Source organism: Crinia signifera, chromosome 2 (assembly GCF_055691185.1).
Source record: "Crinia signifera chromosome 2, ASM5569118v1, whole genome shotgun sequence".
In the NCBI taxonomy this organism is placed as follows: Eukaryota; Metazoa; Chordata; class Amphibia; order Anura; family Myobatrachidae; genus Crinia; species Crinia signifera.
The window spans coordinates 365,036,013-365,060,807 of NC_139218.1; the positions used below are offsets into that span (position 1 = coordinate 365,036,013).

A 24,795-nucleotide genomic window follows, 5' to 3' on the forward strand; every position below is an offset into this window, starting at 1 on the left:
AAAACCATGCCTGCAGCGCTAACAAACCTACTCCTATCAATGCCCTCACTTCATGCTGCGGAATTAACAAGAGTGCAGAGAAGTGCGCGAACACCGTACCACTGGGTGCAGCTAGGACCTGCGTCATAATCTCCAGACTGTCAGCTAAAATCCCGCTAACACTATTCATTCAATTATATAGCCTTTGTCCCATGCCTGAAATCAAGGATTATTTTGCAGAAACACACTGATTCCAGCTCATGTAGACTTGTGTCTGTACATTTGAATAGTGTATTAGGAGTTCCCCTTTAACACAGTTGTTTACACAACGCAAATACAATGTAAATGCAAACAATTGATAGAAGCCATAGAGACGCAGTCACTAGCCAATCTGTACTCACTTCGGCCTCTGTAAGACATAAGTTAAAAGGAATGTTCGGAGTGATTCAATGCTACTTTTCTCCAGGAGGATCCATTCTCGTACAACAGCTTCCATTACTGCCGTGGCGGCTTGAAAGAGTACATAGTCCACTTTACTAGTTTCTGTGAAGACAAAAGGTGATATCAGACAAGCAGCGACGGACAAAGCTGTCTTATGCCAATCAGTACACGAATCCTGTAGTAAAATCAGGGAACCAATGGGGGCACATGCATAAAAAAGGAGGACAAAGCTATTCTAATACAGCCAATAACATCCACCAATACCGCTGCCTGCCACTTACGAAAAGTAAAACTTTCACTTTCGGACAAAGCGATAATTACTGGCCAAACCATTTAGGCTATGCATGACAAGACACATCTGGGCAGATGTATAAATGGGTAAAGTGATAACGCACCAGCCAATCAACTTCCGTCATTTTTTTCAAACACAGCTGAGTGGCTGGTGCGTTATCACCTTCCATTTATGGGAGGGTTTCAGCACAGCAGGTATACATAGTCAAGGTTATGGGGTCTTTAACACACACATCTGATTATTTATTGGTGTCTTTATATATAGACCAGCATACTTTATATATGCTGCATTACTAACTGTCACTAGCTCCTTATCAGTTATCTCAACATACCATATGACTTACCAGTGCTATTTACCATACTTACTAGCGCCTCCATACTAAACCACTTGTAAAGCATCTTTATTTGAACTTGTTGACCTAACTTTTTTTTTTAACCCTAAATTTGATACCCGCTCATTACTCAACAAAAACAGCCCTTATCCAAGTAGTTAATGACCCATTCCAAAATTAAATCAAAAAGTTCACCATTTCCTTGGTATTTCTTCTTTGTCAATCCATGGACTTTGGCACTCGGGTGGCCAATCCTGGGACACTCAAAAGCACCAAGCAGAAACTAAAGCAGCCAAACCAGGCCTTGAAATCCACACTGAAACCAGATATTTAGGTTTTTCAGTATATAAAGGACTCTGCCATAATCTGCAGTCTGTGCTCTTTACACCACTAACCATTCAAACATGCATCACCAGATCCTATTCTGCGCTCATAGTAATGCAGAGGTATCATGATAGGATATGAAGGCGTGCACTTCTGCCAAAGGCGATTCTTTCATAGAATGGGTGCTTCCTTAGGGTTCCGTGACAGTATTACTCATTAGAAACCAGCAAGTTGAATTTTCATAAAACAGACGAGAACCACTTGGCCCATCAATTTTTAGGGCAAATGATGGGAATTGAACCCAAGACCTCAGTACTGTGAGGCAGCAATGCTAACAATGTACTTTGTCATAGAGCATCCGCCAAATGCATCAATCACCCCTGATACAAAAGTCAACAAGATCAGCAAGCCCTCGAGGGTACAGGTTTCCCATAATTCTGGCTCATATGTGGTTGAACCTATAACATGACAGCCCCACCCCCTCAAAAAAAATTATTTTCTAAAAATTGTCTCCACCATTTCCATCATCGGTCAACCTTTTGGCCATAGGTTATCAACCTATTCATCGCCTACCTGACATAATTAAAGTCCACGATCTTTTGTTGTGACCTTGACCACGCTGGAATGTTATATGCCTAAGCCAGGGGTGGGGAACCTTTTTTGTGCCAAGGGCTGTTTGTATGGGGAAAAAAATCCTTCGGGGGCCATATGTAAAAATTTCTCTTACAAATTGCCCTGCTGCAGCCGCCCCACGCTCTGGCGGCTGCCGCTGAATAGGACTGACAGTCTCCGGCTGCTGCTGATTAAGAGGAATCTCGCGAGAACTACCGACCTCTCGCGAGAATTCCCCTGTAATTGACTCCCAGCAAAGCCGCCGGGCGGGTGGGCGGGCCACTCAGACTGGCTACGGGGGCCGCATGCGGCCCCTGGGCCTGAGGTTCCCCACCCCTGGCCTAAGCTATACATATGCCACAGGGGTTCCTATTAGGGATGGCCATCGTTGCCATCGATGGCAATTCTGCAACTGCCCATTGATAGTGCTAAACTATACAATGGCTGACCATCGATATTTTTACATATCGATGGTCAGCCATTGTGTTTGATTAATTGGTCTGTGGGCCAATCAAAACACGGGGGGCGGGGCTTCGTGGTTGTCGGGGGGGCTATGCTCCGAGTCCCGGCAAAACATAATTTTGCTGTTCTATCGATGGAGAACCATCTGGTGCGGACTTATATGATCATGTACAGTGGATTTACATCTATTGAAGCCTTTAGGATTTCCTTTGTGCATACTTCAGGAGTGCACTCCCAAACCGTGACTGTTCCCCCACATGACCTCCACGTTCTCCCCCGACCCACATTGTAATGACAACCCATACGTACCCAGTATGTGCTTGCATATTGCGAATGGCGACTTTGATTTTCTAAAGGAGAGGAATATATGTTCTGCATGCTGCCGTTGTTCATTATTTACCATGGATGGCGGAGCCTGCAAAGCAAACAAGACAGTAATTTAATATCGGGTGAACCGCAATATTTTTTAAATGAAAATGTGTTGGCTATGAGGTGGCTATATGTTCCTGACATCTGAGAGAAGAACGCAATCCTGGAGCAATACAGTGTAATGCAGCCATGGTTTATTCATGATAATGCAGAGCTCCTAGAAAGTCAACTGTTGGTTTCACAAGGGCAATGCCTGTGGTTCCTCGGAGCGCCTGTTGACCCCAATTCCCCAGCAATGGGAGGTCATTTCCTTTAATCCTGGGAAAATCCTGCTTGCACCTGAGTAACACGTTCCACCTCAATTATTGCAGTGAGTCACAATAATAACCTTCTAATATTAATTTATTAAGCCCAGTTTCAGGGTTATAATTAATACTGCTTTCAGACCGCAAATGCCGGGTCACACTGGGACTTTTAAATAGACCGCACATGCGACACCACATGTGCGGTCTGTTCAGATCGCAGCAGCGAACCGGCAATAATGCCGGTTCGCTGATGTCATGTGGGGGTGCGACGGAGTGTCATCGGGGGGAGAAGGCAGAGCTTAGAGCTGGCACTGCCTCCTCTGCAGTGTGAACGGGTCGCTCGGCCTGTTTAACCCATTCACACTGTACAGCAACGAACCGGTAAGACCTCGGATTTGGTTGCTACCGGTTAGCTGTAACCGATAACACCTTTCACATTGCACTAATTACCGGGTCGAACCGGCAAGAAACCGGCTTGTACCCAGTAATTAGGTGCGATGTGAAAGGGGTATAAGCTAGATATATAAATAAAATACTTTGCTGCAGATCAGCTCTCATTTAGTCCAAGTTCCCCAAGTTGACCACGCTCCAGCGTCATCCTCCTACCAACTATAGGTCATGGAAACAGTCCGTAACTGAGGACTACAGGGCACAATTTACAGAAATGGGTAAAGCTATTCTTTATGTTACCGGATACCAGAATCTACCTTGGCCAAATCAAATGCATCTGTTTTGCCTAATGGTGGACACAAAAAGGAAGCAAGGAATACTACCGAAACAGAAAAAAAACACCTAGATTTTTATTTTATGTTTTTAATTACACATGCAGATAAAATATCACTGTTTGCTTAGCTAGTATTAATACAGTATGTCTATTTGGTTCTAGTTCTTGCAGACTCCAATAATCACCAGAGTGTGATCATGAGCTGCTGAATGTGTGTAGCCTGGGGCCCTAAAGTCATTTATAGCTACAGGATAACAGATCTGCTACTGCTCTAAGCTGAGAGCCAATGACCGCAGTGTGACATAGCCAAGATCGTCTGCAGATGTGTGTACAAACCGCTGCGCACACCAGACAGGACATTATTAATACTCATCAACAGTCAAGGGGATGGTGCACTGTTCAGCAACCAATTCCGTAAATAAGAGAAAGAAACTAAAAAGCACAATTATCCATCTAAAGAACGTGTGCCTCTGAGAAATATGTTTTTACATAATGCATATTTCTCTATCACCCAGCAGGGGGGACACTGGAGATCATTTACACTTGGGTATAGAGGTGTGGCTAGTGGGAGCTGGTCATGCTGGACCTAGTTCCAGCCTTTTAGGCCTCTAGCTTTTTTATCTGCAGTCAGGTACAGTCAGTCAGGGCTTCTTTTAAAAGCCTCTGCTTGGACTTTACTGAGGTTTCTGTAGCCCCTCAAAATATCGATTTTGGGGGTACCCAGTTTAGGTCCAGCCAACAACATGACAGCAGTCGCATATATCAGGCAGGGCAGAACCCGCAGTCGGCATGCGATACAAGAGGTCACGCGGATTCCACAGTGGACCGAAACATAAAACATTATCCTCTCGGCAGGGTTCCTCCCAGGTAGATTTTGGAACCTACCTGTAAATCTGTTTCTCCGAATCTGTAGGGGACACTGGACGCCCTTCCCTGCCCTGTATCCCCTACTGGTTATTGTTTGTTTGACTTGGGGGGTGATACTTTCCCTATCTACCCTCTGTCTACATTATACCAACTAGGGGCTGTTGGGAGGAGTCTTACATTTCTACATTGTTATAGTGCCCAGCTCCCACTGAGGCTTTACCAATAGGTACCAAAATCCTATTTTTAGCAGATCTTTATTTTAAATGTTCCTTTCTTGGTGTCAGAAAACCGATTTTCAGAATTGGAACCCCCCCCCAAAAAAAAACAGTAAAGGTTGTCAGCATAAGCTACAAACGGGCACAAATCCGAGTTTATCATTTGTGTAATACATATAACAGAGCATGCTTTATAAGAGTATAGTCTTACATAACCTGTGGGTTTGATTAGTGATCTTCTCATGGCATCCCTTAACAAGCATGATTCCCCTACTGCACAGCTGCAACCAACATTACACAGTGCCACAGCGCCATCTAGTGAACACACTCTAAAAATACAAAAGCACTAAGATAACGAAAAATGTTGGTATTGCTTGCGTTTTCCACAAAATAAAGGGCCACCTTCCTCTATCTAATACCAGTAGCCTCCCACTAGCAGCCCGGTGACCAGGGGTATAGCAGCCACAATAACATTACACTTAAACTGTCCGGACTAGGAAATTTTCCCTTCTTCAGCTTTGTGTCCAGTGATAACGTCCACATGGCGATTCTCATAAGCAATACCACGGGGCAGCTTATGACTGGTGTGCTTAGTCGTGGACAAAGTACAAACCCTTGGCATTGGTGCTCTTACGGCAATCTGTACAATAAATGACACCTGGAAGGGTTTAAGTGAAAGCTCTGTAGAATGTGTGCACTATATAAATAACTGGTAATAAATAAGTACCGTAACGGATCTGCTAATATAATGCGCACATCTTGTTCTTAACTGATAACGGTTTCAAATACGTTTTACTAGGATATGGTTACCATATAGTATTCAATCTTCATTCTAAGTACGCAGAAGGGGCAGTGACCCGCAGACTCACGTGAATGTTACAGATGGCCGTGCTGCATATCCCCGGGAGTGGAACGGAAGCAGCAGCTAGACGAGGGCTAAGTTAGTGAGAAGCAGGGTACCATAATAATGTATTGCACTGATGCCAGGCATTCTCATGAAACTAAAGCAGAAAGATGCAAAAGTAGAATTGCATCTCTGTAAAAACAAAGACTGAAACGTCTGACCTATCACTAACTTATGACGCTGCCAAACAAATATTAAACGGATTCTAAGCAACACATGAAAACCACATGATGGACCCAACTCTGATATGCCAAGTCCAATGGAACAGTTGATGGCTTTTTAGGATAGAACTTGAACTGAATTAGACTAGTGTCTGTTACCGGGTCTTGCTGCACAGAGATGAAACAAGCACGTCAGTAACAAGGTTTTCCAGAAAGGTTCCTGTCTGATCTACCACTGTAACCAGACAGAACACAGATACAACTGCTACAGATGAGTACACATACATCTATCCTCCGTACACTACATATTACACGTGAGGTCAGTGTGGCTCGGTAGCAGCGAGCGTCTTTGCATGCTAATTTTTCCATCCGAATGCATCTTAACTACATATCAGCTAGCGATATATCGCTCAATGCCCCCTTTTCATCGGTGACCAGAGATGGTCACTGATGAAAAGAAACCTCTGCCAGCGGTGCCGCAAATGTAATCAGCTGGTCGCAGGAGCAGCGATCACTACGGGCAGAAAACGGGAGCGCGCACCCGGCGATTTGTCGCGGGTGCACACTCCCATCGCTGGCAATATGGTCGCTCAGCGACCATATTGGCAGCGATATTTGCTAGAATCGCCCCCGTGTGTACACACCTTTACTCACAAAATGGAAAGAATATGACAAACAAGCAACTTCTGGTGATTAAAATAATATGCAGCATGCCTATATTCTGTGTGTGGCTACAACTGTATCTGCATACATAAAAAAAGTTCTGCTACAGTCATTCCCAGCCAAACGGTGTAACATTATTTGGAATGCACATACAGTTGCATAAAACAATATACAAATTGTCTATGTTTTGTGTGCAATTGCGACTGTACCTGCTGATCAATGATGTTACACGGTTTGGCTGGTAAACACTGTAGCAGAACTTTTTTTTTTTACAAAGATATTACATACAGAATATAGGCATGCTGTATATCATTTTAAGATATGGAACGTTACAGTATTTTCCATGACAACACTAACATAGCATTTCAGTGGGTTGCATTAATACCAGCCCCAACATCCCCTTAATCATGTCATAAAACAATAACAGGGGATTAACCAATCACTGATAGGAGGAAGACAGAAACGGTCATTAATAAAAGAGGTGGTGCTAAAGTGACAGGAGGCTGGACTTCTGCACCGCCTCCCACACCTAGGCTGAGGTATGCAGAGAAATTTCTCAAAGTTAGGTGGAACTAGTTCCTAATTCAGGTTGGTTTTCCAAAAGCAAACTCCTTCTTTAATGGACAAAACCCTGTGCACTGCAGGTGGGGCAGATGTAACATGTGCAGAGAGTTAGATTTGGGTGAGTTATTAGGTGTCTGTGCAGAGTAAATACTGGCTGCTTTATTTTTACACTGCAATTTAGATTTCAGTTTGAACGCACCCCACCCAAATATAACTCTCTCCCCTAGTACATAACCAGGAGGCTAGTGGTGCACACCCACTGCCCTGCATATATGTCCGACTCCCTACATGCCCTCAGACTACATAACACAGCCTTCCACATCGGCTGAATGGATAAGCCATACATGACCACGTCTCTGTGTAATTGGGAGACTATGCAGGGTTTTTCTACTCACACTATTATACAATATTTTACATATCTGCTGACATCCTACAATGGGTAATGTCTTCCTGTATTCATCACTCATTTATATATAAATACAGGGATGAGGCAGTCAAAGCTCGGTGTTTCACAGAAAGACCCCATTCGCCCGAATCTTTTTCAAACATCCACATCTGCTACCTTTCCCTGTTATCACCCATAAATCAGGTCCGTCCATCCATTGCTCGAATACCTGTAAATGTATATATTTAAAACAAACATCCTGACTAGATACGTTCCCTGCAAAACTCTCACCCACCCGAAGGTCAAGTAAAATCACGGTATTGTCCTTTACGCTTCTTCCTCCCTTTGTGCCATTATACTAAAATTAGACAACTGTGAGGAGGCCGCGCACTGCACTATGAGACTCTGCAACTCCAACAGTGAAAACAGTAATTACCCTGCTGATGACACCAGGCAGCAAGCTATTTATCCCCCATTAGTTCTTAAGCAAGCCAGCCGCATTGCAGTGTTCATTTCGTTGACGAAAGTTTAGACAAACTATTCGTCAACTAAGCTTTTTTCTGTGAATAAAATAGCGAAATAATTTTTTTTTTTGATAAACAAAAAGTTGACTAAATATTAGTCCGTATCGTCATGACAAAAATTGACTAGCCAAAAACGTTGTATTTTCGTCTGGACACCTCCAGGTTGTATTTTTCCAAGTGACTTGATTTATTGGATTCTTTAATAATACTGTAGTTTATACACTTATCCATCCTCTCTGGCCCCAGATTTACTTACCAGCGCTACAGCTGCACAACTCCTCTTTGGCATAAGAATCTCAGTCAATTTATGTGGCTACAGGCTGAGCATCCCTTATTACGAAACGCTTGGAACCATGATTCTAGGGACTGTTCATGAGTAGTAGAAAAACAAACAAGATAAATGGCACTAAAAGCTGGTGTTCCAATCATTCGTCTGCAGAACTAGACGCAGCCCAAGTAATGCGACTTAGAACAGCTCTGCAGAGAACCTAATTGATGGAGATTTTAACGGAATGTGGAACAGATGAGACTATTTTTACCACGTGTACCCCTCATCCCCAACAATTTTCCTTTTTATTTCAAGTGCCTGTAGTTTGCTGTAGAAAGCCGGCCATGGGCAGTGTTACGTCTCCAACGGGCAGCTTTACGAGCATCGCTCACAAATTAGTAGCAGCTAGAATCTATTTGCGTTTATCCTCGAAGGAAAAACCTGCAATTACCGTTTACAAAAAAAAATAAAAAAATTGTGTGATCAGTGTGTACAATACAAATGATACATTACAATATAGGATGGCACTACTGTCTTTGTGAAATTATTTTTGCCGAGCAATAATAGACACCCACGCAAGCAAACACTAGAAAGCACGACAATTTAGATTATGCAATGCTCTGTGCAGTTTCAACAGTCTTAAAGAAAAACAGCGGTGCCCCAATAATTACACTGATTGTTTTAACTAGCTGGAATACCTCATAAGGACTTCAAATAGTTCTGCCTGCAACCTCCAGTTCATGCACAAAACAAAAGCTACTGCCCCTACCTGGCAGCTGAATACTGAATCATTTATCCTAATTAGCAACACGTGTGAAGGATCAGCAGTTCCCAGTTAACCGTGGTTGGTAAAGGAACCAAATTCTGCTCTGTCAAACAGCAGCAACGCTGTGTTTTTGATGTTTAAACAGAAGATGTGAAGTTAAGGCCCTATTTGAACAGCTAGTTATTGCGTTACTGCCCAGTCCAGTGTGAGAGCCTCAAAATATCCGCTAAAAATTACAGCGTTGCTCAGAGGGACTGTTGTTTTAGTATAAATAAATCCAACAACAGGCAAGTCAATTAATTGAAGTTTAATTAACCCCTTGAGTGGTGGGATTTGATGGGGCAGGACAAAACTACCAGGGTAGGTTTGTCCTGCTCTACCAATTCTCATCACTCAAGGGCAGCAGCCAGTCCCAACTCCCCCCCCTCCACTTTTGACGCGCTCCCCCGCTTGTTCCTGAACTCCAACCTCCGCCCTCCTGCGATCTTACGCCGTAGCTCCCCGCCGCCATTCACACTGCAGCAGTAACCAGGTGGCAGGCCACGCTCTGGAAGGTCCAGAGCAGGGCCTGCCATGTGATTACTGATGCCGTGCAAGTGGCGGTGGGAGCAGCGGCAGGGGAGCTCCGGCATACGATCACCAGGGCGTGGAGTTTAGGGTGTGAGCGACAGGAGGGGTGAGCAATGGGAGGGTGCCGCTAGAGGTGGGGGGGGGGGGGGGTCCACAGGAACTTAAATTTACTTTGAATAAAGACTACAATATGCACCCACGACTTTGTAAAAGATGGTTTCCAAGACAACGAAGGGCAAATTTACTAAGATAGGAGTTCTATTTCACCTGGGATGTTGCTATAAGCAACCAATCAGAATCTACTTCTTATTTAGCACCTCCTAGAAGATAATAGATAGTATCTGGTTGCCCATAGCAACATCCCATCTGAAATAGAACTCCCATCTTAGTAAATTTCCCCCTGAATGTATAGCAGAGCTCACACATGGGCGATGTTATGCACTCAATGGTAAAATCCAGTTATTTTCGGGTGCCCAGGAGATCTGTGCAAGTTCCGTGTATGCCCACTGTTATTGCGTATGTCGCTTCCAAATGCATCAGGCTGAGTCATTCTCTCAGGGCATATTCAGGAATCGGTCATATGTAGCAGCATTTTCATGCGTTATGTGCACTTATCCGGAGCCCACGGAGACCCCTGTGACACTCGGCACCAAGAAAATGGGAAAAACCATGTTGACCATCAACCGCTCTCACATTCCCGTTGCTCTAACACTGGCGTTACCGTCGATCTAGACGCGGCCACTATCTTCAGGCGTCTAACTAGACGGTTCCGACTAAGCGTGGTCAACCATAAGATGGTCAATCTAGACATCGTGCAGCCGTTGACTGGATACCCTTTCATGTAGGCACAGTTCGGAGGGGTTGGGATTATTGGGTCGACCAAATGTTGGTCGACATTCATTAGGTCGACACCAACCCCTGTGATGACCTAATGACTGTTGACCATATCCCGTTCAGAGAGGGGTGGTGTGACATAATTGTGTGCTATGCGCTGTTGAACATTAACACATTAATTGAACTATAGAATTGTGCGCTTGTGCCCAGGTGACAGTTATAAAGCTATATATTGAGTACATATGAGATGTGTGTAGCTCTGTATACAGACGAACACTCACATGACCGTTACCAGTAGGGCCCATGGGCAACACTTGGCGCAGTAGGCCGGACACATTGCTGGATGCCGCTCTTACCCAGGGATCCCATGCCTTTTACTTTGTTTTGTGCTAATTTTAGCTGCAGGACTTTCTACATCGTGGAATCCAGAGACAGAGAAGATAACACCGACCACATCAAGGCCACTTTCTTAGAAAGCGGAGAAAACATCAGGGATTAGCAGAGGCGCCTCAAGTAAGGCTGCAGATAATGTCGCTTGTGCAAATGCTACAAATGTAATAGTGGTACCAGCACGGATAAATACACCATAAATATGCTACTAGAATTATATTCTTTCGGATGTGCCATCAGCGGTAATCTGATTTTATTTGGTCTCTGTTCAATTCCCAATATAAAACTATTCTACTGTTATTTATACTCAAAATGATTTGTGGCAACAATGTGTCTGCCTAATACTGTATGGGGGTTATTCGGATTATGGCAGTCACCCCTGCGTTCGCACGGGTGACCGATGTTCTGCCTCTGTGCATGCACAAACTCATTTCTGCGCACGTGCAGACGCAGGGTGCGAGCAGGCACAGCGAACTACGTTTGCCGTTCAGCTGGCACCTAGCAGTGCGGGCAAGGGGGCAGCGGTAGGGGGCACAGCCCATGGAAACGACGAGCGCCATCATGGGTGTTCTCATGAAAACGGTGGGCGTTCCTAGTGAAATCGGGCGATGGTGTGGGGGTGGGCAGCTGCCGTCAGAGGTGTCTCTGATCTGCAAGCGCAGGAGAAATCACTATATGGTCACCACCTAATGAATGATTTCTCCCCCGCACCCAAGGCTGCACATGGAGGATTATGCAAATCATCCATTTGCAGCCATGCAGGGGGATCACGGGTGCGAGGGGGGCTGCGAAAATTAGCAGCATGGCGTGCGTACTAGAATAAGGTCCTATATCTGTGTGCAATGAAATTGTGTTTTCCCTTCTTGGTTTCTGTACCCAGTTTTCCTTTTTATTTATTTATTTTTTTATATAAAACCAATAAAAATCTATCATTGAAAAAAAAAAAATGAATGCAGAATTCAAAAGGCAATAAATGAAATCCTGCGCGACATTAAGGAATCAGGACTTTGGTCAAATAATATATCCATATTTTTTTAACATAAATAAACAAATAGTGCATTAATTGCATCACCAGAATATGCTGGCGCTACATAGAGAACTTAATAAGGACTGAAGAGAAGGTGAGTCCAGGACGAATCAGGACGGAGCGAACACATCTCTGTATGGAGTCAGCAGCTATTGGAGCAGGCACAATACTATGTACACACATGAAGGCAAAATACGTTATTGGCTGAATATGCAGATCCGAGCAGCAAGCTAGGCAGGGATGTTAACCAATGGCTTACAATACGGCACATAGCCTTATGCAAAGTACACACTGCCGAGGGCGTCCATATGGAGAGGATGGCTTTTCCTCACCGAAATAAAAGCCATACTATCCGTCAAACCCCCTTGCCGTATTCAATGTTTTTAGGAAATCCTCGCCGTGAGAGGCCGGCTAGGATTCCCTTAAACTGCGAGGGTGGAAGGCGGCGAGTGTACCTCGCTGCAGGGGGCGTTGAATACCCCAACGGTGAGTTATCGGCCCTGCTCGCCGGCAGTGCATTGAATGCTGCCCAATATTCTAAACAAATCTGCTGATAACAACATGTCATTGTGGCAAACTCTTAAGTGTTCAGTGTGTACCCACTACTACTGCGGATCACTAGCAACATCCCCCATCATCTGTTAAATGGGGATGCCACTTCCCGACCCCACCCCCATTAGCAGTATCAGCAAGGGTGTATGGACTTGCTGACTCCAGGCCCCTGTTGCTGGGTACACACATTGTGCAGTGTGTACCCAGCATTACATTTCAGCCACATTATGGCACTAATGTCCCTTTCAGACCGCACTTTGTAAACGGTATATTGCCGTTTTTTTACCGTTTTAAAACGGTAATCTGTGCGGTCTGAAAGGTGCAGGACCACTTAACCGGTTAGAAAATATCGTTTTTTCTAACCGGTTAAAATGCAGGGTCCTACCCGTTTCAGAACCGGTATTTTAGGCTCAAAATCGGGTCTGAAATGGTATTTAGGACCCAGCCAATGAGCTGGGTCCTAAATTCAGCGCAGTGAATATTTAATGAGCGCTCATTAAATATTCACAGCACTGGAGCCGCCCCGCGCGCGTGTCGACTCCCCCCCCCCCGTGTCGACCTATCCCCCGTGCAGCCGGTACCTCCGTTGTGGATCCCGGCGGTCGACACGCGCGGGGGGGGGGGGGGGTGTGCGGGGGGGAGCTGCACGGAGGGGAGGGCTGAAGGCTGCACTGGCTTTGACCCTGTATTTGGAAAGTTTCCAAAAACGGGTCTGCCAGTGTCAAAAAATCGGCACTTAAATGGTAATATACCGTTTAAGAGCTGCGGTGTGAAAGGGGTTTTATCTGGCAGACCCGTTTTTGGAAACGTTTTCAAATACAGGGTCAAAGCCAGTTATGCGGTCTGAAAGCAGCATAATACAGCTACATTTGCATACTCCTCCAAAGTAGCTTCATTTAGATCTACAGATTAGTGGTCCCTAAATTCACAGACATTCTAAGGCCAGGTGTACTAAGCTCTAAAAGGGATAAAATGGAGAGTAATAAGTACCAGTCATCCAGCCCCTAACTGCCATGTCACAGGCGGTGTCTGGAAAATGACAAAAACTGACAAGTCGAAGCAGACTGGTTGGTGGTTTATAACTCTATTTGATCACTTTTCAAGGCTTAGCGCCTAATTCAGACCTTTGCCCTCATTCTGGTTGACTCGAGAGCAAACTAACGCCGCCCACACGAACGCCTGCCGCTGGACATTGAATGCCCCCTGCAGGCCCGCAACTGGATGTTTTGCATACACATCCATTCTCAGCCTTGCGTTCAGGCCTGAAATCATTTGGTGGTCGCCAAACAATAGAATGATTTCTCAAGTGCTTGCTAATCTAACTCACTCCCTGCTGAGTTAGATTAGCAGCGCCCTGGTCCCAGAACAGGGTGGGCAGCTGACATCCACGTGTCAGCTGCCCGCCCCTGGAAGGCAGGTAGCCGCCTTTGTTCGCATGGGGACGCCCAGCGCCTCCTGCACCCCCTCCCACCACCCCACCGATTCGAAAAAGGCCCCTCATCACAAAGCAAAATCTTTCTCTTATTGGCAAAACTATGTGCACTGCAGGTGGGGCAGATGTAACATGTGCAGAGAGTTAGATCTGGGTAGTGTTGCAAACAGAAATCTACATTGCAGTGTAAAATAAAGCAGGCAGCATTTACCCTGCACAGAAATAACATCTCACCCAAATCTAACTCTCTCTACACGTTACATCTGCCCCACCTGCAGTGCAGCATAGTTTTTTCCCCATTTAAGAAAAAATGTGCAGCGCAAAACAATGTAGATCACCCAGGCAGAACAGAGGCACAACAAGGTGATCAGAAATGGACCAGACAGAATGGTAAATCTTATTGGCTACAGAGGAAACATGGTTGCCATTGCAATTTAGAATATATGCCTATTATATTACAACATCCGTCTCCATTTGTGTATATTTAGAATTGTTCACAGAAGAGATTAATATTTGTTGTACTAACTAAGCTATGAGATGACACAGGTAACTTTTGTATTCAAAACACTGCTGAATTTGAAACAAACACATATTTATGACTGAATCACCAGTCTGATAGTGTGTACACACGGTAAGATATGCCTTCCGATGTTGACAATATAGTGTCGGCATCGCATGCAGATCGCAAGGGTTTTAACCCTTACAATCTGCTTGCGATCCCGATGCACGTTCACGTATCGCAAGACAGGTAGTCTTGGCTGCATTGACTATATAGTGCAGATCTGCACTATATAGTCAAAATTGTGCCACAGCATGCATGCCGTGCTATGCGAGTCCCGATACCATCTGATCGCATCGGGACTCGCATAGCACGGCATATCTACCGTGTGTACACACCATTAAAGTGGGAAGTGCCAAGTGAATATCATGTTTTTTTATTTTATTGCACTTGATGCAGGCAAACATTTAGCAGCATAAATCAGCAAAACTTAACTAAAGTAATGGGTGTGATGCGAAAAGCGCCATTTAGGCCATCATGGGGTTCTGTAATCAGAATTACTGGTGCACAAACAAAGCAACAACTGAATTGCTATCTGGCACCTAACTATTTCCCCCTCTGCATTTACTATCACCACAGATGACAGCTATTCTGAGATGAACGACCTAGCAACGGGATGCAGTTACAATCCCGGCGGTCGGGATCCCGGCGTTCAGAATCCCGACCGCCGAAATGCCGACACATTCTCCCTCCGTGGGTGTCCACGACACCCCTGGAGGGAGAATAAATTAGTGTGCCGAGCGTAGCGAGGCACCGGGCCCGCTGCGTGGCGAGCGCAGCGGGCCCGCAAGGGCGGGCGATCCACGTCCCCCCCCCTTGTCGGCATTTCGGCTGTCGGGATTCCGGCGTCGGGATTCTGAACGCCGGGATCCCGACCGCCGGGATTCAATACTGAATCCCTAGCAACACTTACAGGCATAAAAAGGTAACTGGATTACTCTGGAAAATATAAATACATTTATAAAAAACAATCAATATATTGATCAGGTACCAACCACGACTTGCAATAAGACATCTAAGCTACTAAGCCATACATAAAAACCAACAGCAATTACAAATATACAAATTCAGACATTTTCAGCCTGTACAATTTACAATTATAAATGTAAAACAGAAAACCGAGTCACCGCGCTATTTATACGTTCACTGCAAAACTTTGTAGGATATTCTTGTTTTGCTTTGCACGGGTGCCATGTGATTTATTACCGTCAACATGGGTGTTTTTAAAGAAAGTGTCCTTCCTTCAATACAATGGGTGAGATTTAATAGGATGAGAGATTCAGAAAGTGAGAGATTTGGTAAGAAATCTCCAGGGGTTTTTTAAAGCGGCAATCATTTACACTTCAAAATCAAACTGTAAATGATTGCCGCTTTAAAAAACCCTGGAGATTTCTTACCAAATCTCTCACTTTCTGAATCTCTCATCCTATTAAATTTCCCCCTGCATGTCAATCATTAGTAATTGCATAAGGCAAGATGAATATCCTTACCTACATTTGATGGTAAAGTCTACGGAGCCTGACTACACTATGGAGGCCATTCAGGTTTATTCTCACCATTGGGAATTTGCCGCGGTGAGCGATGTTTTGCGACTGTGCATACACATGTATACACATGTGCAGCTAATGCAGGGCTGGGCAATTGCGGCCCTCCAGATGTTGATGAACTACACATCCCAGCATGCCTTGCATCAGTTTCAGCATGGCCACATAGCAAAACTAATGCAAAGCATCCTGGGATGTGTAGTTCATCAACATCTGGAGGGCTGCAATTGCCCAGCCCTGAGCTAATTGGTGCTAGCAGGCCTGGCTAATTGATTATTCGCCGGCCCGTTCACACCTAGGAGTGCGGGCGGGGGGGGTGTGGACCGGTGGCGAGGGGTCACGCCCATTGGAATGGACAGCGTTTCATCGGCATTCCCATGGAAATGCATCCGTGACGCGGGTGCCAGCAGGGAGCCCGCAGATCTAATACACTAGCAGTGGTTCCCAACCTTTTTTCTCTCCCGTACCCCTTGATTAAGCTTTTCATTTATAAGTACCCCCTCTCAATTTGAGCGGTATGTGTTTCCTTATGCGTATCCTTATATTAAGGAGTAGCGGAGGAGTAATGTGTGGTCAGGAACTGAGTCCCTCTGTGTCTGTCCGCTTGCTATGTACTGTCTCCGGGGTTCCTGCTAACGCCTGTAAGATAATGCAGCTGCTTCCTTCACCTGTGGCAGCGCAAGTAGCTCCCAGTGGATTGCTGGATTAGAAGACGCTAATGACGATGCAGGCAGAACCGGAAGTGATGTAACTTGATTCGTCTCCATGGCAATGGGAGACTAATCCTGGAGACTACTTCTTCTTCCGCCATTACCAATATTATTTTCAAGTACCCCCAACTGGTCTGCAGAGTACCCCCAGGGGTACTAGTACCCCAGGTTGGGAACCACTGCACTAGAGAGATTAATGATGTTATACCCGCAAGCTGCGAATGGATGTTATGTGTGCGGGCGAAAAACTGCTTATTACTTTGGGTGCAGAGGCATCCCATATGTATACCAGCCCTTATACACACAGCATCAGGGAGAAAACGCTGTTGTACACAAACACAAGAGACAAAAGATGCTAATGCCGGGCTTGACAACAATTTTTTAAAATCTAGGAGCCAGGATGGAGAGATACAAACCTGGCTGAAGTAATTTAAATTAAATTAATTCCATTGGTCCATAAATAAATGGTCCATCCCATTGGTGCTTTGCTAGATGCCGCCCTGTTCAAGACTCCCTGTACTGTAGTTGCCCAGGCTGTGTGCTTAATGGGTTACTGTTGGGTGAATGGGGTGAGTGGCGGCACTCCTGTGCGCTAGCGGGGGAAGTGTTCCAACCCCGGCTGTGAGTCGATCAAGAGTGGGAACAAGTTCACCACCGCTGATAGTCTGCTGAGTGAGGGGTGCAGTGTGCTGGCCACAGCGCTGCTGTGTCCCGACAGGGTGGGAGGTGGACAGTGTGGTGTCGGCGGCTGCAGTGAGGAAGAGGTGCGGTTTCTGGCTTCTTCTCCTCAGCTGTTAGGAGGGGTGGGGGTCGGGGCAATGCTGCTCAGCTCTGAGGGAGAGGGGGGTTCGGGCAACGCTGCCCGGCACTGCTCAGCTCTGGGGGAGAGGGCAACGCTGCTCAGCTCTGGGGGAGAGGGGGGAGAGGGTAACGCTGCACGCCTCTGCTCAGCTCTGGGCATCGCTGCTCAGCTCTGGGGGAGAGGGGGGGATCGGGCAACGCTGCCCGCCACTGCTCAGCTCTGGGGGAGAGGGCAACGCTGCTCAGCTCTGGTAGAGAGGGCAATGCTGCCTGCCGCTGCTCAGCTCGGTTAGAAGGGGGGGGGGGGGGGGGAAGAGGGCAACACTGCCCGCACTGCCGCTGCTCAGCTCTGTCAGGAGGGGGTTTAGGGGGGGTTAGGTAACGCTGGCCCACGACCAGATTCTGCTTCATCCCTGGTGGCAAAAAAAAGAAATCTGGTCGCCATGGCGACCTGAATTTGTCAAACCCTGTGCTGATGCATCTAACGTAATAAGTTTAGCCACTGCTACGAAATGATGCTGCCAGTTTGACACATAATAATCCATTTACTCAGCAACAACACTACCGAAGAAGTAGATTTGAAGAGTACTAGATTATATAAATAATAATAATAAAGTTGATACTATTTACTGTCTAATTGGCCAATTTCACTACATATGATCACTGGAATTCTTCTATACTATATAGAAATATTGAACAAATTGCACAGTACGGCTCAATTTTAATACACTTTTCCAAACTTTTTCCCCACCTCACTTACTACTATTATCTTTCCTATATCTCTATATTTTTTAGAATATTAATTTTTTGACCGTGACAATTAATGTCACATCAACCGACTGTAATAAAAGTTCATTGTTAGATTGTGCATCATAACAGGATAACTCTTTTCGGTACTTCTGTAGTTTCACGGCGCCGAAAGTGCAGAGGCTCGCGTGCCGCTCTAGCTATGAAACTTGGCAGCCTGCCAGAGGCTCTGTTTCACTGTGCGCATGCCGCTCTAGCTCTGTCTGACTGAGCTTGTGCCGCTCTAGCTGGACGTAAACAGCGTAGCGGCCGGCCAGCAGCAGCGGCGCTGCCCAGGCGCTGACAGGTCACTGTCACTGTGGCACTTGTAGTTCCACAGTGAAATAGGCAGCGCCTGGGCACTGCTGACAACGGGGGTATGTTAAAGTGGACACCCCGACACAGCGATGCCGGGGCTTCTAAACTGTACGCGAGATTCAGACGCAACTGCGTCTGAATCTCGAGTCACATAGATAGCCGCTAAGAAGCCGGAAAGCCTGGATTCAGACGTGGCCCTAGGGGAACACTATTGAAACCCACCCTCAGTGCCACTAGTGGACGCCACAGCTGTGGACCGTGTAAATCCCACTATCCACGCCCACCCGAAGCGTGGCGAGCGCAGCGGTACGCGTCCTACGACCTTTTCATACCCCCACACTATCCACGTCGGCGTGGAGTTGAGAATAGAATAGTGTGGCGAGCGCAGCGGATACCTTCACAGCTATCCACGTCCCCTCGCGGGCTTCACAGGTGTCAGCGTCCGCTCGCCACGCTTCAGGCTCAGTGCGTGGCGAGTGGACGCTGACACCTGTGAAGCCCGCGAGGGGACGCGGATAGCTGTGAAGGTATCTGCGTCCCCTCGCCACGCTTCGGGCTCGGTGGCTCGCCACACTAATAATCTATTCTAAACTCCACGCCGACGTGGATAGTGGGGGTATGAAAAGGTCGTAGGACGCGTACCGCCGCCCCTCGCCACGCTTCGGGTGGGCGTGGATAGTGGGATTTACACGGTCCACAGCTGTGGCGTCCACTAGTGGCACTGAGGGTGGGTTTCAATAGTGTTCCCCTAGGGCCACCTAAACTTCTTAGCGGCTATCTATGTGACTCGAGATTCAGACGCAGTTGCGTCTGAATCTCGCGTACAGTTTAGAAGCCCCGGCATCGCTGTGCCGGGGTGTCCACTTTAACATACCCCCGTTGTCAGCGGTGCCCAGGCGCTGCCTATTTCACTGTGGAACTACAAGTGCCACAGTGACATTGACCTGTCAGCGCCTGGGCAGCACCGCTGCTGGCCGGCCGCTACGCTGTTTATGTACAGCTAGAGCGGCACAAGCTCAGTCAGACAGAGCTAGAGCGGCACGCGCACAGTGAAACAGAGCCTCTGGCAGGCTGACAAGTTTCATAGCTAGAGCGGCACGCGAGCCTCTGCACTTCCGGCGCCGTGAAACTACAGAAGTACCCTCTTTTCTTTAAATGTATTTTTTACCATATGCAGCAATTCCGCTAAATTCGAAGACCATGGTAAAGAGAAGCCGATTGACAATTGGTTCCTTTGTTTTATTATGTCAGCACATTTATACTGTCGACATTCAGAATGATGACACTTAAGTTATGTTGATATGGTTAGAATGTTGACATGCCGTTTTACCTGTCACTGTCCCTAACCATTAGGAAAATGTCAACATTATCACAAGGTTGAGAGATCCATTGTTGACATTCAGACAATGTAGGCATTTTGCATGTCGACATTGATAATATCACTTAAGCCACCATGCGCTGTGTGAGGCGTAACAACCACACATGCACTCAAAAGGTCCAAGTTGTAGACATTCAGCCAATGCAAGGGGTGCAAAATTTCCTTCTAGGACTGCATTCGGCCAATGGGGGGTTATTCTGATTCACTCGGAAAGGCACAATCACTCTCTAATGGACAAAACCATATGCACTGCAGGGGGGGGTTGACGTAACATGTGCAGAGAGAGTGAGAGCTGGGTGTTTTATGGTTTCTGTGCAGGGTAAATACTGGCTGCTTTATTTTTACAATGTAATATAGATCAGTTTGAAGTACACCCCACCCCACTCAAATCTAACTCTCTCTGCACATGTTACATCAGCCCCACCTGAAGTGCACATGGTTTTGTCCATTAGAGAGTGATTGTGCCTTTCCGAGTGAATCAGAATAACCCCCATGTGTGACTGGATTCTCTGTACCAAACGGGGAACATGAACTTTAGGCCTCACATCAACTGCACACACCAGCTTGACACTTGTAAGCCAACAAAACAGACTTCTACATACTAGAAAACTAAATCACTTTCTAGAAGGTACAAAATAAATAAAAAGAAAAATATGCTATGGGCACCAGTTCCACATTTACCCGCACTTTAGTAAATATAACCCCAAGTCTCCACATTTACCCGCACTTTAGCAAATATAACCCCAAGTCTCTTCTGGTTGTACAGTATATAACCAGAAACCACAATTTGCTCTCTCCAGACAACTATAACAACATTTGGTAACTATTTTTTCAAAACTCAGTTATGATAACTGTCCAATATAAAATGTACACAAACGGGCAGAAATAAATATATTCATGGTTCTGGCGTGGCGCGCCACACACACACACAACATTGGGGGAGAATCTCGGAGACAGCAAATCTGTGTACAGAGGAGCAGTTCCCAGGCTTCTGAATTACATATAAAGTAGTGAGCACTAATGGTATTGCCCCTCTAAGCGAGGGAATGGTCTTCAGCATATTACAATAATATGTATTTTTTCTGGTTGGTTTTCTACTGCAAGAAAAGTACAACTGGTGCAATTAGAAGCTTGCAACTAACCCCTGAGGCCCTAGTTACCTTAGCCCTGTACACACAGTTAGATATTGGCTCATGGGCAATTTTGACTAGATGGACAAGAGATTTTGGCTAGATTCACTGGAGATTTTGACTAAGCAATTTTTTCTATGATCTAGTCAATATTGACTTGCCTGCTGAGTCTATGTTAAGCAATCTTTGCTAGACAAGATTGACTAAAGGCCCATACACACTGGGCGACTGAGCTGAAAGTCGCTCAAAATAGCAGGTTTGAGTGGCTTTCAGCTCAAAGCCGCCCAGTGTGTATGGCCCGGCGATGAGCGCTGCTGCGCGCTCCCGCATCATCACCGGGAAAGCCGTTCATCTGCTGATTATACCAGCAGGTGAGCGGCTTTCAGGACAGCTTAGTATAGCACTCTGCTGTGCTATACCGCTCAGTGTGTATGCACTGAGCGGCTTTCCACGCAGCTGTCCATACACGCTGGGCATAGCCGCCCAGTGTGTATGAACCTTAAGCAGGAGAAAAACAAGTCACATTTCTGCTCTCACCCATAATAGGATGAGAGTAGAAACCAGTTTCCAGGGCTATCTACGGACTCTCCATGGGAGTAATTGAATAACATCAGGCTTAAGGTGCCCATACACGTTACAATTATTGTATACAATATCGTATCTCGGTTTTGAGATGAGATCTAGTACAAAAAGCATGTGCTGCACATACTTTTTGTACTAGATCTCAACTTATCGCTAAACAGAGATGTGATGTGATATTGTATACCATGGGTCTTCAAACTGTGGCCCTCCAAATGTTGTGGAACTACATGTCCCAGCATGCCCTGACAGTTTTGGCATGCTCTTATAAGAAAAAATGTTGCAATGCATGTTGGAACATGTAGTTTCACAACATCTGGAGGGCCACATTTTTGAAGACCCATGTTGTATACCAGTGGTGCCCAAACTTTTTGATTCATGGCACCCTACAGTATCGGAATATTTTTCATGGCACCTCTAGGCAAAAAGTTTGTTACTGAGAATTTCAGAAAAAAATATTAAATCAAATAAATTGGGATTAAATGTTATCCTTAGGTCCAGTTATGTGGGGAGAAACATGATTCGCTTCTGTTTAACCACATATTTTATAATTGGAAGCTACAAGCACTGATTTTGCCTATTTTCTTGACCATAAATAATTGGATTTGGTTCTGGACCACCAACCTGAGGCACCCCTGCAAATGTTCCGAGGCACCCCAGGGAGCCTGGGCGCACAGTTTGGTAACCACTGTTGTATACAATAATTGTAACATGTATGGGCACCTTTAGTGCTCGGGATGTCATTCTAGTCGGCTGACATACCTGGCTTTCGGGGGCGGGCTGCTGACGACACCGGGCATTAGCTGTCCTCTCAGAGAAGATCTAAGTCAACAGAGACTGACTTTGATTTGCGAGCACTGAAGAAATCAATCATTCAATGGTCACCATTGTGCAGTGCTAATTGAAACGCCCATGGATTCAGATACACTTTATTGCAAAAAACATAGGATGTTTTGTCTACATTGTAGATGCAATTTGAGCAATATGCAGAACCATGGCATGCCTGGGACTGAGAATAATACACGTAAAGAAATTTGAGGAAATATCTTATGCAAGTGGCATAAATAAATCTTGTATCCCCTTCAGGGTATTACAGTGGAGAATCTCCATGGCAAACTACCGTGTATGATTAGAAGGGTTAAACAGGGCAGTTCTTCAAGTTTGCATCAATTTTGTCAAGTTGTGGATGTACGGTATACGTTCAGCAAACACTGCTGCTTGGGTTTAGCGTTACATTACCACCAGCTCAGACTGCAAATGGCAGCACCAATTTTAAGGTGACTCACCATGCTTTGTATCCTGTCAATATTGCCACTACCAGGTAGGGTGAGGAGCAAAAAATCTAGTTTCAATTTTGGCGAGCAGTCGCTTTTTATTTCATTTATTTTAAATGGGCAAAAACTACTTTTTATATTAGCTGTCAGTTTTAAGTGAATGAGTGCTGGTTGGAGTCATGACCGACATGCAGTGTTGCTGCTTACCCACTGATATGGGTAACCAGTTGGAGAGTATTCTGTAAGTATTTATATAGAAGTTCACACCCGGGTGTCTAGTCAGCCATAGATAAACCTACCACCCTTTCTGCAGGGTAAACATTTCATCCTGATATCACAGGGTTATCAGCGCTTAAAGGTGATGTGCTGGCTCAGAGGAACCATATACACACACACACAGCTGGAAACACAGCAGGGCAACACAAATCAGAAATCGCATGGAGCAGCAAGAAAATAAAAAGTGATTTTTATATATATATATATATATATATATATATATATATATATATATATATATATATATATATATATATATACACATATACACATATACACTTTTCTATTTTATTTTAATCCCCCCCCCCCCCACTGGGGACATGGGCCAGAGATGAGGAGTAATACCACCGTGTCTCCATATACACCAGTATCATACACACAGCTGCAGGGGCCACATGCTCCTATGCCCTGGCTAATGCCAGCAGAGCACCGCATCCCTCAGCCATGTCACCACCCTGACACAGGAACCAGGACACAGCACACCCACAGGGGCACCAGGCTCTAGCACAGCCGTGGGATAGCGGGGTACATAGTGGGAATCAGGACACATAGGAACCCGCACTCTTGCAAATGGGCAGCAGCAGCAGCCCATGCCCCGGGTCAGTGTGGGCACCTGCAGCCCGTGCCCAGCGCACCCCACTAGTTGCCAGCTCCAGGCACAGCTGCCCCCCGGCACGGCCGCAGCCCCCACCCAGCCGGCTTTCCCCCGCCGCTCCCTGCTCACCATTAAAACTTTGGCAGCGCTTTCCAGCTGGGCGATCACTTCACTCGCACCCAGCGCCGCCATCATGGGCTCTGTTCAATGACGCGCCACGCGGTGCAGTGTGGGATAAAGCGGGGAGCAGGGCCAATGGCGGCCCTGGGGGAGGGAAGGAGAGGAGGGTCCTGCTCGCCGCGGGTAGAGTGAGACGACCACTCTGGTGATGGGGCAGTGCACCACCTGAGGAAGGATGAGAGCGGGCGGGGAGCACGACACGAGACTGTGTGGCAGCGGCGTCGCTGCAAGGCGGGTGCAACAATAAAGGGCGAGATGGCCACTGGTGGGATGCTGACAGAAGGTCACTACTGCTCGTGTGGGGAAGGGGCCACTGGTGGGATGCTGAGAGATGACACCACTGTCAGTGTGGGGAAGGGGCCACTGGTTGGATGCTGACAGAAGGTCACTACTGCTCGTGTGGGGAAGGGGCCACTGGTGGGATGCCGAGAGAAAGGGATTATTGCCGACATGGGGCAGGGGGATACGGTCATATTCTCGACCCGACTTCGGTAGACACCGTTGGGTCGACAGGGTTCTAGGTCGACAGGTGTGTAGGTCGACATGGGACAAGGTCAACATGGTGTTAGGTCGACATGGGTTAGGTCGTGAGGTCGACATGGGTTTTTTTGCTGTTTTTTGAGCCGACAGTATTTCATGCCCTACCATCCACTAGGGCGTGGTGGGAGAATAAAAGTGTGCCGAGCGCAGCGAGGCACCGTGCC

At 46.3% G+C, this 24,795-nt stretch overlaps 1 protein-coding gene across 1 annotated transcript in view; it reads right to left on the reverse strand.

Moving 5' to 3' along the window:
* XPO4 (exportin 4) overlaps positions 1–24,192 on the reverse strand; it is a 96,608-nt gene extending 72,416 nt beyond the window's left edge. Inside the window, exons 1-3 of the mRNA XM_083169947.1 lie at positions 24,041–24,192; positions 2,751–2,856; positions 381–522 (exon numbers count right to left, since the gene is read on the reverse strand). Coding sequence (XP_083026073.1) covers positions 381–522; positions 2,751–2,856; positions 24,041–24,106 — 314 coding nt within the window. The 5' untranslated portion in view covers positions 24,107–24,192. The remainder of the gene's footprint in view (positions 1–380; positions 523–2,750; positions 2,857–24,040) is intronic.
* Positions 24,193–24,795: the final 603 nt, after the last annotated feature.